This window comes from Carassius carassius, chromosome 49 (genome assembly GCF_963082965.1).
Source record: "Carassius carassius chromosome 49, fCarCar2.1, whole genome shotgun sequence".
In the NCBI taxonomy this organism is placed as follows: domain Eukaryota; kingdom Metazoa; phylum Chordata; class Actinopteri; order Cypriniformes; family Cyprinidae; genus Carassius; species Carassius carassius.
Window position 1 is genome coordinate 7,552,256 of NC_081803.1, and position 17,928 is coordinate 7,570,183.

General features: G+C 38.9%; 1 protein-coding gene across 5 annotated transcripts in view; it reads right to left on the bottom strand.

The window, feature by feature from the left end:
• Positions 1–16,839, bottom strand: part of LOC132132917 (histone-lysine N-methyltransferase NSD3-like) — an 18,695-nt gene extending 1,856 nt beyond the window's left edge. The window contains exons 1-22 of one of the 5 annotated variants that reach the window (XM_059545483.1): positions 16,641–16,839; positions 14,335–15,371; positions 14,049–14,208; positions 13,426–13,580; positions 12,758–13,342; positions 11,753–11,855; positions 11,538–11,629; positions 10,920–10,965; positions 10,651–10,781; positions 10,341–10,466; positions 10,001–10,127; positions 9,281–9,478; positions 9,027–9,206; positions 7,356–7,505; positions 4,936–5,092; positions 3,633–3,835; positions 3,428–3,540; positions 2,975–3,244; positions 2,566–2,682; positions 2,339–2,480; positions 2,154–2,260; positions 1,741–1,945 (exon numbers count right to left, since the gene is read on the bottom strand). In XM_059545483.1, coding sequence (XP_059401466.1) covers positions 1,741–1,945; positions 2,154–2,260; positions 2,339–2,480; positions 2,566–2,682; positions 2,975–3,244; positions 3,428–3,540; positions 3,633–3,835; positions 4,936–5,092; positions 7,356–7,505; positions 9,027–9,206; positions 9,281–9,478; positions 10,001–10,127; positions 10,341–10,466; positions 10,651–10,781; positions 10,920–10,965; positions 11,538–11,629; positions 11,753–11,855; positions 12,758–13,342; positions 13,426–13,580; positions 14,049–14,208; positions 14,335–15,327 — 4,360 coding nt within the window. In that variant the 5' untranslated portion in view covers positions 15,328–15,371; positions 16,641–16,839. Of the gene's footprint in view, positions 1–1,740; positions 1,946–2,153; positions 2,261–2,338; positions 2,481–2,565; positions 2,683–2,974; positions 3,245–3,427; positions 3,541–3,632; positions 3,836–4,935; positions 5,093–7,355; positions 7,506–9,026; positions 9,207–9,280; positions 9,479–10,000; positions 10,128–10,340; positions 10,467–10,650; positions 10,782–10,919; positions 10,966–11,537; positions 11,630–11,752; positions 11,856–12,757; positions 13,343–13,425; positions 13,581–14,048; positions 14,209–14,334; positions 15,375–16,054; positions 16,296–16,640 lie in introns of those variants that run through there. The other 4 variants (XM_059545485.1, XM_059545482.1, XM_059545484.1 and 1 more) reach the window with 4 other exon arrangements.
• Positions 16,840–17,928: the final 1,089 nt, after the last annotated feature.

The following is a 17,928-nucleotide window of genomic DNA, read 5'->3' on the forward strand; positions in this document are numbered from 1 at the left end:
TTTTACTTTTTGTACCCCCCTTAAATATGTTTAGTTTAAAAATAAGAATAATTCTCATCATAGAAGGGGTGTGTCCAAGCTATTTTATTCATGAATTATTAGATAAAACTGCTATTTATTAAAAAAAATATTAGTGTAATTTCAATGACCCATCTATAGATGGTTGGTTCATTATTTTTCTTTGTGGTTCTCAACCCTTTAGGCTCCAAACTAGGGCTGGGCGATAAGGAGCAAAAAATATATCTTGATATATTTTGCTATCTCTCGATATATATCTCGATATCTTTACAGGAAAAAAACCCCCACAAAAACGACTACAACTAAAAAAAAATATGCCAAATATTAGGGCCCAATGAAATGTTTTATTTTTTCTTCACCATATGTTATATTGTTACCTAATTCCGTTTTAGCATTTAGCATGTGTAATTATTTAAATGCATAAAAACAATTTAATTTGTAAAAAAAATTCTTAAAATAGCCTTATGTGAAATGCCCCCCCCCCCTGAAATTCTGTGTATTTAAATTGTTCTGGTTATCAAATGAAGGCATAAAACATTCATTTAATTTATCTTTTAATTATTGAAAATTAAGCAAACTTTATTTTTTGGTAAACAAAGGGGGTTTACTATTAAAAATAAAACATGGAAGAAATGTTGTGTGATTATTCCTTAAAGAATTATGTTAGTTTCATTTTAATAGTAGTAGTAGGCTATGTACATTCTGCTGAACAATAGTAATAGATTATTCTATACTACAGTCTATGATGTGATACGTGACGCTAGTTTTACTCAAATCAAACAGTCAGATGCTCATGAAGTGACTATCAGTGCAGTTCTGGAGATGTTCCTCGTGTGTTCACATCTTTATTTAGTGAGAGGAAAGACGCTGAAATCACCGCGAGCGTCACACGCGCTTCTGTGTGTTTAATGAATGAAGACGCGCTTCTGCGCCATTCATTAACACAGACACGCAGAACATGCAGGATTCATATTTAAATAGACTTTTCCGGCTTAATATTTGCAGATATTAGTCCATATCGCGATTTGATGTGAGTGCAATGACCTACTTTTTATTAATTCATTCAAAATTTGACAAATTCTGTGACATTCCGCGTTAAACTGTAAATTCCGTTTTTATGACTGGATTCCACGATTCCGTCCGTGTTTTCTGCATCGCGGAAATCATAGGGCCCTACAGTAGACATCTGCCTGCTGTTCATCCGACGCCTTAAAACCGAAGTATCTCCATATAATGGAGCCAGTTGTCTTTTTTGAGACTAGTTCTGTAGCCGCCGGTCTGGTTGAGGACGCCGCCATGTTCAATGAGACAACACGCGAGGGGAGGGGGAACAAAATCAAGGAGGCAGGGGCGAGCACAGCACAGAGAAGACAAACAAGCAAAGTGGCGGAATCAGAATTAAATATAAATAATATATACGATATGTCAAAACCCATATCGTGATTAAAAAATATATCGATATATTTTAAATATCGAGATATCGCCCACCCCTACTCCAAACTCCCTTTTTGTCCAAGAAAAAGTCAGTTTAAACATTGTAAATTTTTTATTTAATTAAGGGCCTCTGGTTGAGGACCACTGATCTAGATTGTAGACATTAATGCTATGGAAATCTAAATCCCCATCAAGCAACATGTAACAAGAGGCCATCGGGAACATGTGAAAATTACTAAAAAATTCCCACAGCTGATAAGAAAAGCTGGAGGGACAGGCATCACGTACCGTATGGAGGTTTGGTCAGGTTGAGGCAGAGGAGATGGTAGGCCTTCGGACAATCATTTTTGTCACACATGACCAGCTCTCCTCCCTCTCCACAGCTGTAGCAGTAATACTCGTGGGTCTGTTTGCTCTCTGTCTTCAGCTTGCGCTTCTTGGGCTTGAGCTTAGCGTTGCGCACCTTCTCTTCTCTCTCCATAACCACTGCACTCTACAGGACGTAAAACAAGATGTCAGACAAGAGATTGATATGATGATGGTGGAAAAAAAATTATAATGGCAGTACATGGAACCAGTAAACAAATAACAACCAGCATAATTACACTCAGCTATTGGAAACTCCAGGGAATTGTCTATGTGCAACAGGAAATCGTGGATAAGCACTTCATGTGCTCCTGTCTAATTCAATTAGGCTTCACCTTGGGCTTGACTCCAAGAAAACCACTGCAGTTCTCGGACCCACAGTGGCATGATGTCCTCCCATTACCCAGACAGTCCAGGTTGTAATTAAAGGTCAGCTCAGTGTCTGAAAAAGACATGATAATCACAACTTGCTTCTAAACAAACGCTGTCCTTTTTCAAAGAAAATACAAATAGTTCTTACCTGCAGCGATATCACACAAGGTAAAGAGCCCTATCCGCACATCTCCATTCACAGTCCACTTCTGAGTCTCACAGTTAGGACTGCAGCTGTGGTTCATAAAGCGTGACAAGTTCCCTTTGGGTCCAGCATCAATCACACGGTCCTGAGAAGCACAGAAGGATGACTTTAATACAGCTGCGATGACGTTATAATGTGACATACACGGAGTAAACATGCAACAGTGGTACCTTTGTGAGGGTCAGCATGTAAAAGTTGGTCACATGATTCTCATTGGCATGTCTTATTCGTTGCTTGCACTCTTCGGAGTCGATCAGTTCACCGACATACTCCATGACAAAATCACCCTAAACACAACCAAACGATGTCCCAAGATCAGTAAAAATTATATATTATATATGCTATATAATGTATGAAGGTCTAAACTTCATCAAAAGTTTTTCACCAAAAAGTTGATTCTTTTTGACATTCCAAAAAAGTCTACATAAAATTAATAATAATGATTACAACAATAATAAATAAGCAGCTACACAACTACTATTTATGTTTAATTTTTACAATTTATGTATGAACTTTTCACAATTAAAGCTCGAGTCAATTACTGCAATTAGACTTCATGCTCAGACGTCAACCTCTCACCTTTCTGAGGTCCTGCTTGGTCATTAGGCCCCATCCTCGGCCGCTGGTCTTAATGACCTCAGTGTCGGGGTAGAGGCGTTTGGAGAAGCACTGGTTTTGACAGCGGTCACCTGCGGGACAGACCTGCGGGTGGCATTCATACTGCAGCATGCGGTTCAGGCACTGAGAGTCCTGGCTGCATGGACGCTCATCTGTGGGTTTACAGTTGCAGCGGGGGATCTCTGAGAGGTCAGCGACGTGCACCTGCACCTTCCCAACTGGCTTATTGGACTGTAGTGAAAAGCATGGACAAAAATACAGAGCTTTAGTTTGTTTCAATATGATTTGAGTTTTCTTTACAAAGTAGCATTGTAAAGAGATTAAGATGAAATGTAAGAATGGGTCATATTATGGTACCACAGGACAGTAGAGAAATAAAATACTTGAATAGAGGATTTGAGCTATAACCTGTACCTTGATAAGTTTGTATGGTGGGGGTCTCCGAGAGTTGCGCTCCTGTTCGAGGGCCTCCTTAGTTTCTCGCTGTGCTTTTAGCTCCTGGAACCTTTTAGCTGCCTCCTCAAGGGCTTTACACACAAAAATACATTTAGGAGTCAGTTCAGCTTGACCATTACTGGGGACATGATCATTCCATTAAACATACGACCAATTATCGTACCTTTTTTAAATGTCTTATTGATGCCAACTTGTCCCTCTGCAAAGTTCCTATCGCTCTCGACATATGGGAAAACTCTTCCCTGGTTTATCCAGTAATAGTCATGGGAGCCAAAGAAAAAGACTGGAAAGTCGCCAATGTCATGCTTCAGGCTCTGGATGTTGGAGGGAACCAGACGAGGGTTGCATATCTCAGCTGGCCACCACCTACACATGGTTCAACATCAACATTGAATTTATCACTTATATACTGGACACACAGGTAAAATGAAGTCATTGTCAGTTAGGAAAATAAACCAAAAATACTGATGACTGAATCAATTGTTCTTTAGAATGAGAATGCCCCTCTGCGTTTACTATTTGCCTCTTATAAGCAATAGAAAAAAATCAACAGCAATATCAAAGCAGTGAAAAACAAAAAAAAAACGGTTATTTTAAAGGACAGGATGACCCCTTCCATCCTGTTTAAATAGAAAACTGAAAAGCTGGATTAAGCAATGCCTGCTTTGACCACCTTAGCCTCTAGTGGAAGGCATCATTACACGGCTTTACACAGAGTCTGCTCTGTGCCTGTTCAAAATTGTGTTAAGATGCAATGCTGCATTAAAGCCAGATGGAATAATGCCTGCTCAGACCCACCTCAGCTTTAATTTCTGTGTAGATGCATTTGTGCCAGCTAGGAGAAGCGTTAAATTGTCTGTGTAAAGACAACGAAATGCCATTTCAGAAGTGCTTCTGTGCCACCTTTGGATTTAATTGTATAAGCAGGGGTCTCCAAACTCGGTCCTGGAGGGCTGATGGCCTTCATAGTTTAGGCTGAGTTTGGACACCCCTGGTATAAAGGTACAGAGTTGATGTGTAAATGCATTTATTGCATCTCTGAGCAGCAGTATACAGTCTATAAACAGACACCTAATTGCCAGTTCAGAAGATCTTCTGTGCCACCTTTGCGGTGTAAATTTGGCAAAATGAATTATTATATGAAATCTGAATTTTCAAAAATAAAACATGCATCAAAAGATTGAAAAATGAAACCAAGCCTGAAGTCAGAAATATCATACTACAATGATTTTTAACACTTTTACATATTTAGTATATTTTTTACTATCATTTGTTTTATAACTTATTAAAATTATTATTATTATAATCTGCATCTTACTCAATTTGGTGAAAAAAAACAAAAGAAAATTGCTCAATTTTTTTTTTTTTTTGCCATTTAGTCACTTTAGACTTTGCATGAACATGCCTTAGTTTAGCTAAAAATATCTTCGGACACTGAGAGACATTCAACAGTTTCACGAACGCACCTGTAATTGCCCAGCTTGACCCAGACTATCTGCTTATAGTGCGGCTTCCTGCCCGCTCTGCATTCCCCACACAGCCATGTCCCCTCTGGCATCTCCATGTGCAAGCACTCGGGGTGGAACGAGGCGGGACAGGCCTCGCAACACAACAGTCTTCCTCCTTTTTGACAAGCACACACACGCACATAAACACACAATCGAATACACAGGCCCACAGTATCACCACATGCATCTCCATTCCCAATAAGGCGGTATTCCACAAACCTCATCCATGAGCATGTCAGAATCAGACAGTTATGTGTCCTCGGAGTTCGAAATATGTCTCTGAAATGCTTCAACATGTGCCTCTAGATTCTAAATGCCAATTTGAAGTTCAGATTGACATGCTCAAAGACATGGTTTGATGACTAACACCTTTCAGCATTATGTTAATGTGCTTTTTTTTTTGCCAGGTGATTTAATAAGCAGCCAATAGTGAATGATCAGGGGGGTACTATGGGAAACATGCAGTGATGCACACTGACTGATTGTCTGCATTAACATCACCTGCAGTACACTAAAAGACACGGAGCAAGTATTTTGGATGGTGTCACTTAAAACGCTTGGTTTGACTGACTAGAAAAATATTGCAAATAAGCACTGATGGACAATAAAAGATGGAGCACAGCAGTGAGTGCCAACTTTTCCAGCCACTTTGGTTCTGAAAGCATTTTCCGATTCATTTTCTCCAGAGGGATTCAAAAAAATCTTAAAGAGTTCTAGTCCTGAACCAATCCAACAAACTCAGAAATGAATCACATTACAATCTTCAAAGCAAAAAAATTAGATTTTTGCATTTAATCTTTGAGGGATTATCTAGTAATTCCAAGAATTATCAAATTACGTGAATAAAATATAAAAGAGGTACAATATAAAACTTCAATAAGAGGTCAAAATAAAATCTGAAATTTTAAAGCCCCTTTCACACTGCGATTCCGGAAAATACACGGGTAATGTGTCCCGGCAATTGTTCCCGGGTCGCTAGATTTTGCACTTTCAGTGATTACCCGGAATATGTGCGTGCATTCACACCCAACTCGTAAAGGTCCCGTAACGACACGTGATATCAGGGTGTGGCATGTCATGTAGGAGTCGAAAACGCTAGGCACGTTAACTTTCATTGAAGCTGGCGAACGATCTCAGCTTCAGCGTGGAAAGTGAGGAACTAACTGATCTCTGCTTCATTACAGTTTGCACATATTTTTTGTTGAACTGCCTTTAAAACACCCGGTAAAAGAGTTGCGCGATAACGTGCGTCATCACTACAACACACCCTTTACGCCATTGGTTCTGGCTTTTGTTCACACTGTGCGTGGCAATGTTACTAGATCCCCGGCCCGGGATCAATCCCAGAATCAATCCCAGGACGTGTTTGCGTTCACACAGAAGGCGACCCGGCAATGTTCCGGCAATTTTCAGGGTCCAACGTGCAGTGTGAAAGGGGCTATATTAATGCTAATCATCTGTATCGAAGCCTATTTTTCTACAGAATAAAAAAAAAAAAAAAGTAATTTCAACTTCTAACAACTCTGACTTTTTCCCCTCACAATTCTGAATCATATCTCACAATTTCAAAAAAAAAAAAAAAAAAAAGATGGGAAAAAACACCCAAATTGTGAAATATAAACTTGCAACTGCAAGAAAAAAAAAAGTCAAAACTGTGAGATAAAAAGGTTGCAATTACTTTTTACATTTTTTATTCCATGGTGGAAATAATAATAAAAAAAGCACAGTTGCGAGAAACTCAGAATTCTGTGAGACCTTTATTAATTTATATTCCATGATAGAAAAGGGCTTCCATACATCAGAGCAGAACAGGTTATTTTTAAAAATCAATTCTCTATGGACAAAATGAATGGGTTTTTACTTCCGGGACCCTGCTGTTGGCTCTATTAAAACTGCCATCCAAAATATGTTTATGTTTGGAGGGTGGGAGGGGTATAATTGTGCTCAAGCAAACAGAGAAACAGGACAAAGTAATTTAGAAACAATCCAAGCAATTAATGCTAAGCATAAGCATGTTACAGACTCAGAATAACAAGTTATGTGACATATCATAACCTTGTTATTAAATTCCTGAGAATCAGTTATAAGCAAACAAAGATTTGAGTATTATCCCAACTTCTACTTTATTTCTCTACACAATATCCCAAACTAATTAACAATGCCGGTATCTGATTTTAAACTAAAGAACTAAAAATGTAGGTTATTTGTTGCTGCGTGTTATTTTAAGCCCACTATGTGCATTAGAAGCAGCGTGAGGGTGTTAAATTACCAGCAATAAAATGACCCCAAAAATAAACAAATAAATAAAAATGAGCAATAGGACAGCTGTGAAAGCATACAGATGGCAAACTACATAAACCAAGAAAACAGGATTTTACCTTTCCCAATATTCTTTTTGGTAGCTGACGAAGAAGAAGGAATCATAGGTAATTTCATCAACTCAGCACGATTTGACTCAGTCAGAAGGTAGTGCGACTTAAAGGTATATGAACTTAATATGGTGTCAGTATGGTCGTGCACTAAAAGCCCTACACGAGACAAACAGGAAAAGTCATGAGTAATGAAACTACCCATGATTTCAGAAAACACACATTAGGAAAAAATAAATAAATTAATGACACATGGTTAAATAAGTAGTCCTGAAAAGAGAACACAAAAAGAAGAATACTGCGTGCGGTGTTGGAGTGGGAGCTTTAGGGATTTGCAGGATAAAATGTAAAATATGCAACAATTGTTGTGTCATTTGATTTTCTGCTTTCTGCTTTTAATAGTAGCGAAATGTTAAATGAATAGTTCATTCAAAAATGTAAATTAGTTATTTATTCAACCTCATTTTGTTCAAACCTCTCCTTTAGTGAATAAAAGCTTAAAATTTAGTCTGTTTTAGTCAAGACTATCATATGGCTTCACCAGCCGAGGATTATCTTTATTAAGTTTATGGTGCTTTTACATCCTTTTTTGACCTTGAAAACTTAAGCCCTCATTAATTGCAACTTCATAGGGGAAAAAAAAGTCAGACACAGAACTTTCCTTAAAATTTTGCACTTTGTGTTTCAGGGAGGAAATGAAGTCACAAGGGTTTGGAACAACATGATGGTGAGAAACCTAAATATTTTACTTCTTTAATGAAAAAGGTTGTAAGGACGAATTTTATTTATAAAGATCAAGTGACATGCAACTACTCCCACGCCAACACAGACTATCACAATTACTGCAGACAACAAAGATGGTTAAAGAAATGACCAAAATTCTGTTTATTGTTATCGATTAGTTCCTGGAGAAATTAGAGGGTTAAAGAGCTGTTCTACAAAAGTGGAAAGTGTGTCTGATAATTCCAAAACTTAAAGATACAATCAGTGATATTCCTTAATGTTTGCATTCTGAGCAAATCACTGAGTGGGGGGGTCTTGGCATATTATAGGCTTATTAAAAACCTGCTGTAAGATACTGACATTAATTTAGAGCACAATATTTAATGACAATATTAGCAATTAATTTAAAATTAATCCATCTAATTTTTTCTGATTATTTATCTGTTGAATTGCAGATGAAAAGTGGGTCAAATTGTAAACATTTAATGTCAGATGAACAGATTCAGTGTTCATTAATTGCTCACTGGAATGTCTTAAATTACTGACAATTTTTGTCATTTTAAAAGTTCAAATGAAATTACATTTTGAATTCAATCTCAGTCCTTTCCCAGAATAATCACAGACAATTAAAATGTTACTAATTAGTAAGACACAAACATGATCTGATGGATCACGAACACACAATACATCTGAGAGAAAAGGATTAGGGGACAAGAAAGAAGGTCAGAAGTCACAATAAAGGTCCCTACTCTTAAAGAGAAGGAACAGTGAACATTGCAAAGGACGACACCAGAGAACATTAAAATACTGATGTGGCTGCACTGATGTGCAACTTCACTAGTGAAGACTTCCTGTTTAAACGCCACTTGAAGTATGAGATACACTGGACATACAAATCTAAACATCTCAGTTATTATGACATAGCGGAAGGTATGAAGACTGTCAGGCCAAACGTACCTCGAGCGCAGATGAAACACCAGCCTACGTTTACAGGTGAGGAAAAGTGTCCGTTCTTCCTGGCACTGGAGTGGTTGCTACATATGATGATGTGGGGTGTTATCAACAGACTGCCAGCCGCCACACAACCATCTCCTGTGTGATACGCCACCGGACAGCGGATGCAACGCATCATGCGGCCTAAATGAGGGGAGGATTGCTCTGAAATTGCTTCTGTAAAATACAAAGAATATGTGACTCTTCTATATATCTACCTTTGCTAGCTTTGTGAAGGTCTCTGTCGAGACAGCATGTGGCACAGCTGTGCTGAGGGCAGCGGAGGCCTCTAGTGTCGGTGGTGGTGCCAGTGAACTTGCGGGCACAGGTTTCGTGGTAATACCGGCCACAACCATTCACTGAGCACCGCTTCATATCACCCTCCGCGGCCTTGCAGGAGAAACAAGGGTGGGAACCTGGAGATAGTGATGACGACAAACAGATTAGACTTAACAGGAACGTTTTAATGCAATTTTCAATGCACATTTAAAGTTTAAATTCTGAGCACAAATAAAATACTAGACAATTTTTACATAAAATAACCCATTTCTTTGAACCACTTCACATTAGGTCTAAAATGTAGAATTGCTATGAAACTTTTTTTCCACAGAAGTTATCCACCTTATTTTTCTTAGTAAGAGTGGGTAAAGTTTATAGTTCTGGCTTCCGGTCTCATCCAACGGACGCCCAGCTATCAGCTAGGTTTGCTGCTTTATATCGCAAATTGGTGCGTCTTACCATATTAGGCTTAATTCTGAGTTTAAGAATAAGGTGGATAGGCCATTTCAGTGTTACTGGTGGGCTATATAACTGGTTACAGCTTTTAAAAGGTTACCACAAATCACATGTATTGCTAGTAAAAAAAAAAACATTTAGGAAACCTCAGTTTAATTCAAAAGCTTAACCATTTAGGTCCTATAGGATGTAATAATGCTCACCTGTCTTACACTCCTGACAAAGGAGTTCTCCCTCTGTTCCACTGTTAGATCCAATGCACTCAGGATGAAACAGTCTGTTACAGTCTCCCTCACAGCTCACCAAAGAATCCCCGAATGTTTCGCAGACCTAGGAAATTGTAGAGAAGTACCACAACAACAGATTGCTATTTAACCTGAAAGAGTCAGACAAAATCTGAACTACTACTTAACATTTCTGTGGATGCTGATCTATTGGAACCTTAACAAAAATATGTACGAGTTGTTGGCTGAGCATCTGATGCATATGGCAGAAATATTTGGACACTTCACAGGAAGTCATCAGAGTGTTTACAGAGCTTACGTGACAGACTGTGTCCTTTTTTGAGGAACTTCCTCCTTGACGAGACAGGCTGGAGTCCACGGACTGTGCATCAGATCCGTCAGCATCCACTGCAGCTGGACTGTCCGAGCGCTTCCCGAATCCAGTCTGCAAGGGATGCAAATTAACACAAAAATATGGCTTTACAAGCGGAGTCCATTTGTCATTTGGCTACATATTTATATCATATATAAATAAACAAATCTGTCATAACAATTGTGTAACCCAAAGAGGACTGTATCGCTGAGGTGTCAATCTGGCACACTGGCAGTATTTCTGAGTGTAGTCTGACCTGTGGATCATTGAGGCCTCTGGAGTCAGAGTCAGAAGTGTCTCTGTACAGTGAGCTGGCCATCTCCACATCAGTAGATGCCCTGCTGCGTTTCTTCAGTGGCTTACATGAGTCTGATATCTCACTGGCACCTACAGGATTCCAGTAGCATTAAGATACTGATCCATAAATTAATTTATGGGCTTATTAATCATTCAAAACATTACCCAAAACTGCCTCTAAGAAAACCATTTAAATAAATGTCAAATTCATCTTGTAGTGTCACGCACCTTTTTGAAACCCTGTTTTGAAATCCATTTTAGGTGCTGCTTCAGCCTGTGAAGAAAAAAAAAAGTGTATTAACTATTTTAAACCTTTGCATAACTTACACCGTCATAAAGGCTTGTGTGACTCACTTTAAATATAAACTTGACATATTGCAGTGTTATTTTAGTTTTAGAGATGTAACGATTCACTCAACTCATGATTCGATTCAGAAGTTTGATTTCACGATTCAATTTTCTCACAAAAATTAGACATTTAAAAAAAATGTAACAAAATGAGATTGAAGACATTATACAGTAGCCTAAATTTCAAAGGTGTCGTTTTATTAGGCTATCGATGCACATTCCTTAGTGAAATTGAAATATAACAAAACTAAATTGAAATTTTAAAACAAAGCCCAAATCAAACAAGTTACACAAATAAAATAAATCTCTTAATATGAACAAACTAAGGCAATATGTAGGTAATATGATTTGGATAATTCCTTTAGTGAATCCGGTGCTAAATTAAGCAAGCGGTGAATGCAAATAAATGGAGCGGGTTTAATGAATTCTACGGTTTGTTGGATTAATCATTATTAAATTATTTAATAGTAGATTTGATATTTTGTTCATGTGCTCTACCTGTTCTTTCTTCACTTTCTTTTTTGGCACTGGTTCCACAGTCTTCTCTGACTCAGAGCGGCTTCGTACAGATCGCCGCTGCTGCTTTCTCTCTGACATCACAGACACAGAGGATGTTTTCACAGATTAAACTTATACTGCAAAGTACATCTGAATATCATTGCAAAAGGGAGTTCAACTCTTTTTAGTGACTCTGTGTTTGTGCTTATATATACCTGTGGTTTGCTCGGTGCTCTCCTGGTCACTCCAGGCTGAGGGAGACACAGCTCGCTCTTCTTCACTGGAACATGTCTCTGCCTCTGCCTTATCACTGGAGTCCTTTGTGGGATAGATTGACAAACATTAAAAAAATAAAATAAAACTACCAACAGCTGCCTGGCATAAGAGGTGCAATTTCCTTTTAAGCAGCATGCATGAAAAGATCACGCAGACAGAGCCCTAATTTTGGGTTTGCTAGAGCGTAGTAATTAACTTTGAACAGTAAGCTATAATAGCTGAAGATGTACATTAACAGCATTTCAACTAAACTAAATGCATTATAGAGGATAAACAAAGTTTCGCTGAATTTTTGGTGACATTAGATCTACCTAACCAGCAAGATATATTACAGCATACCTATGATCTAATTAGCATACCCTGGTTAAAATTAGCTGGACGAGAAAGCTGGCTAATATTGGGAAATGTGGGTGCAACAGTATACATATTTAAAACATAATACTAAATACATTTAATATAACCGTACTATTTACACTGGGATGCAAATAGCATCCAGTGTTATTTTAGTATTTTTGTTCCATTATAGTATTTATTACAATTTAAAAAAAATGTGCACTTTTGTTGTGCTGAACTTTTTATAATATTTGTTATAGTTTTCCCAAGTTTCTTCTAATGTTATTTTCCAGCTCCATTTCAATTCACAAAAATGAATGTTACCACTAACAACACATCTGTACATGCCATTCTAAAAACAAAATATACATTTTAGTAGTAGTAAATTTAAGCATATGTAATTCGTTACATTTGAGCAATCTCCACTTGATCAATTTCATTATACAATTTTATTTAAATGCATAGTGAGTCACTTGTATCCAGTTACATTTTTGATCTGAGAAATTGTAGCTATTGAAATGTTTTTTTTGAAGCGATGTTTCAGAGTTTCTTTGATTAAGCTTTTCTTTACAAAATGGAAAAAATGTTCATAAGCATTTTTTCACTTTTACCTCAGGTGACTGAACCTGTTCGCTGGGCCTCTCCTCACTCTCCGTCTTCTCAGGTAAGTCCAGCTTTTGCTTTGGGAGCTGCCAGTCACATTTAATGATCTCCACGTTGAGCTTCTTCATAGTAATGGAGAGTGGGAGGAGCTTGCGGGCTGCGGCGGTCTTCCAGGGCGTCCTGACTGGAGGTGGGGAGGGTTCCTTCGGATGGGGGTCAGGTTTTGCAGGGCTGCAGGGTTGATCTTGGCCCATATCATCCTCTCTCTGATTGGGAGATGATGTTTCCCCACTACTAGTGATGCTGCACTGCCTCCGTGGCTGCTGGCGACGAGGTATGGGCTCTTCTTTCACTCTAGCACTCCCTTTAGAGCGTCTCTGCTTGCGTTCGGGACAGTTTTTACCAGTCGCCCTAGGTGGGGACACAGTGTCGGCAGCAGGAGCAGCAGAAGCAGCAGAACTAGGTTCCTTGTCAATGTAGATGAAGGTATAGTTCTCATTGCGTTCTTCTCGTGTCATCTGCAGAGCAGCTTCTGCGTGACCCACACCCACTTCCCATTGGGCACGCTCCTTCTGGGACTGAGGCTTCAGCAACTTTAAAATAAATAAACCATAGAATAAGTGCCCAGAAATGTCCACAGAAAGAAGGTCACCAAATTCGCTGGAATACAGGATACCTTTTGTTTCTCGGTTGGGTTGGTTGCTTTCCGGAGTGCTTCTGCTTGCAACTCATCGAACTGGCTCTCACCCTTGTACACCACAATTCTCTTCTCATGGATCCAGGCCCTCTCAGGGACACTGCCAAAGAACTGCACGTGGTATTCCTTAACACCTACCAGGAACCATGGAAGCATGTGATTAGAAACATACATTTGAAACAAGCTAGTATAATTAACAACTAAAGGCTGGAATACACAACCTTACTCTTTACCAAATTGTTTTCCGACCTATAGGTGAGTTGCTGAAAATCAGAGCCATTCTGCAAATTTTAAGGCGATTGAAGACAGATTTCTGAACTCTTGATTCCAAACATGAACAAGAACATGAACACATATTGTTTTAATTTGCCCACCAGAATGCCGGATTACTAGCAACGAGTTTATGCATGGATTTGTAAGTGTTGTAAATAATTTGAAAGTCTGGTAATGTGTAATTCTCACTCATTTAGTGTATGATGGCCTGTTTGTCCTCTGTAAATATTTTCATAGCCAAAAACTGTGTGACTAGTGCATAGATTCATAAAATCTGTTCTGTAGTGTATTCCGGCCATTAAAATATGTACTTGTAATAGATGAATTACCTCTTTTATTAAGACGTATATGAACATTTGACTGAGGGTCTGATGACACCATGCAAGGCCACCAAGGATACGTCCCAACCTTAGCCCACACCAAGTCACCGATCTCATACTCTTGACAAGAGCCAGTGCTAGTGATGACCGAAGGAAAGTGCTTTTCAACCTAAACAAGAGCACAAGATGGTCTTGGATGAACAAGAACTGTAAGATCAGAACACATCAACCAGAAAGTGGTTTCTTCTGAAGTAAAAAGGACTAGCTATAAACATGTCAAGAATATTAAACTTACTATCTGTTCCTTCAGTTCTGCTTTGGGGGTTTTGAGGGCTGAAGAAGGTTGCTCTTCTCTGAATGCAATATGACCTTCGTTGGGTTGTGTGGAGTTGTGAACCACCCCTGAGCACTCCTCCATGCCTCTGCATGGCTGCTGGCTCTCCTCTTCTTGACCGTCACCATGTCTGCTGCTTCTCTTTTTCCTCTTTTCCTTCTTCTGCTCATGTCTTCTCCTGGAAGGCTCACCGGCCTGAAACTCTTGCAGCAGATCCCCGCACAGTGAGGACTCGAACAGCTCCCTGCCATTCTGGTAGGTCTTAATGATCTTTATTTTGATCTCTGGGGAGCTGTTCTTTTTGGGAGTGTTGGTGGATTGCGCAATGGGGTTAGAGACGGTGCTATCTTGAGGTGACAGGAGGGGTGGCGATGAGGGCAAGAGCAATGGAGGAGGGGGTGGCAAGACTTGAGGCATTAGGTGAGAGGCAGGAGGTGGGTGATGGTGGTGAGGTAACATTGATGGGTTATGTGGATGATGTTGATGTTGGTGCTGCTGATGATGGTGGTGATGGTGAGGAGGATGATGAGGCTGGTGGTGATGATGGGGATTAGATGGAGGTGAGATGTGGCTTGGAGGCTTCTCATGGACCACTGGTGGTCTCAATACTGTACCCTCACCAAGCAACAACCCGTGATCCCCATAGTTTCGTATGGCTCCGTAGCCATTAGCTGAGCCATTGGGGAACTGTGAGTACAAGGCAAACTTGGCCTGTTGCTCATAGGTACCTACACCGGTCGGGTAGCCATTTGTAATGACTGGGAGGTCTTCAGCAGGGTAAGGAAAGCCTGACTCCAAAGGAGACTCAAAGTTTTGCTGTCCTCCATCATCTCCTGGGTCACTGATGGCTTCATAGACATCCTCCTGTCTGATGTTAGCGGAGTCAATAAGCTGAGGGGGTTGCTGAATTGTGTTTCCCATGATCCCTTGCATGAAAGAGAAGGAGAAATCCATTGTTCTGCTCCAGCATCCTTAAGTTTCCCTTTTTCTTACAGGGCCTGCTGAGATATTGAGGAACAACAGTGTGTGTTCATGACACAAGATAAATGCCTCCTCGTTTTATCACATTTGTGAAACATTGCTCTTAGCAACAACAAAAAAAGTTTAATATCTAATAACCTTATTTGTATAAAATCAACAAAAGGCCTCAAAAATGTGTGGTTATTGCAATGCACAAATTATTTTGTGAGGGTATTATGCTGCTTTTGGAAATCTGCCTCCCAGGGGATAGATAAAGTTTACTTTATGCCAAGTTATGCTAACTTTCCCTGACTCTTGAGAGGAAACTTCATGCAAAATTTAGATTGCAAATGCTCAGCCTTGTTTGATTCTGGCTAAATATGCTATCCAACATGTCCAATTTCATTTTCCTAATTTTACATCCCCTCTACTTCTTATATTTGAGAACGATGCATGCTTCCCCCTTTATTTTATTAAATAATCTTTTTAATTTTTAGTTTCTCTCCCTTTAATAAGCGTGGCTATGCCAGATGTTCAAGAAAAGAAGTATTTGACATCAGAGCAGTGTTCATTTTGTCTGTCCAGAAATAAAAGGATTTAAAACTAGCCGTTAAAGAATTTCATTTAGCACATGAACCACATCACTCAATTCCACAGAACAATAAACGACTGCTTCTAAACCAACTGAACTGAAACATCGTTTCATGTCAAAGAAACAAACCTGCAAAGACCAGCAACTGGCTAACGTTAGCCTGCTAGCCTTTTCTGGATAACAAAACAAACCCGATATAATCATTTTGTCACGTGTAAAACAAATTACGACTTCAAGAAAATATTATATGGGCCACGAATAAACAAAATCACACCCTGGTGTAGTTAATGACGATCCTGTTTTCCTAACATCCTTGTAAAGCGAACCCGTGTAATGTCGCTGCATTATATGAAAGGCGGCGTTAGCGGATGTGCTAATGTGTGTACATGGGGAAAACACCAATACACGCACTTTTATGGTTTATCACCAGGGAATTTTCCAAAGAGACATTTATTTTCTAAATTGTGTGTTTCTTGGCAGATTGATTCACGAGGATAACCTTATAAACTGAAGAAGTGAATGCGAACATGTCAACATGGCTGCCCGTGCCCCTTTAAATCAAATTGGCCACATTACATTTCCACCAGGAAAAGGTGTGATGAAAATCACTCCTTTATTGTTATCAGAATCAGAAATACATGCAACACTTGTTTGGATTCTGCGCGATATTATGAAACGAATCATCGAAACAATGGTAGAATAAAAGCGTCTGTACCTTCAGCGTGTTCCATTCTAAACAAATACACCAAATAAACTTGATTCCTGCTGCAGTTAACATAAATGTATCAATACACAGACATAGGACTCTACGTTTCTTAGATCTAATCCGTTGTTTGAAAAAGAAACGGGGCTACATCAGTCGTATATCGATGCCCATTATAGGATGTGTGGCTGTGGAATCGGGAGAGGCCCCGGGTTTTTTTTTTTTTTTTGCAGGATGCTCCTGCAGACCCAGGGAAATTTGGCTCCCATATATTTGATAATAGTCGTCTCCCTCAAAAACCTGTCTCACCGCCAAAATAAAATCCTCCCATTAGCTGTGTTGCATAATGTGAGGGGCATGTTGGGACGAGTAAACATAATAACAACAATATTATTTATTATACATAATTACAACAGCATATATACACATATATATATATATATATATATATATATATATATATATATATATATATATATATATATATATATAGACACACACACACACACGTTATACACATAATGAAAACAAAATGTCATTATTGTGTTTTCCACAAATAGTCAAATACTGAGACCACGAAAAAAAATGTGCGCGTATATATATATATATATATATATATATATATATATATATATATATATATATATACAGTACAGACCAAAAGTTTGGACACACCACACACACATTCAAAGTGTTTTCTTTATTTTCGTGACTATGAAAATTGTAGATTCACACTGAAGGCATCAAAACTAATAATTAACACATGTGGAATTATATATGGAATTATATACATAACAAAAAAGTGTGAAACAACTGAAAATATGTCATATTTTAGGTTCTTCAAAGTAGCCACCTTTTGCTTTGATTACTGCTTTGCACACTCTTGGCATTCTCTTGATGAGCTTCAAGAGGACCTGAAATGGTCTTCCAACAGTCTTGAAGGAGTTCCCCGAGAGATGCTTAGCACTTGTTGGCCCTTTTGCCTTCAGTCTGCGGTCCAGCTCACCCCTAAACCATCTCGATTGGGTTCAGGTCCGGTGACTGTGGAGGCCAGGTCATCTGGCGCAGCACCCCATCACTCTCCTTCTTGGTCAAATAGCCCTTGATGCCTTCAGTTTGACTCTACAATTTTCATAGTCATGAAAATAAAGAAAACTCTTTGAATGAGAAGGTGTGTCCAAACTTTTGGTCTGTACTGTATATGCTAGCTATATATTAAATCAGCAGCTACAATCATTTCGATGAAGCCCGTGTGCATTACTCTGTACCTTGTAGAGAGATTTTCACGAAGGAAATTAAC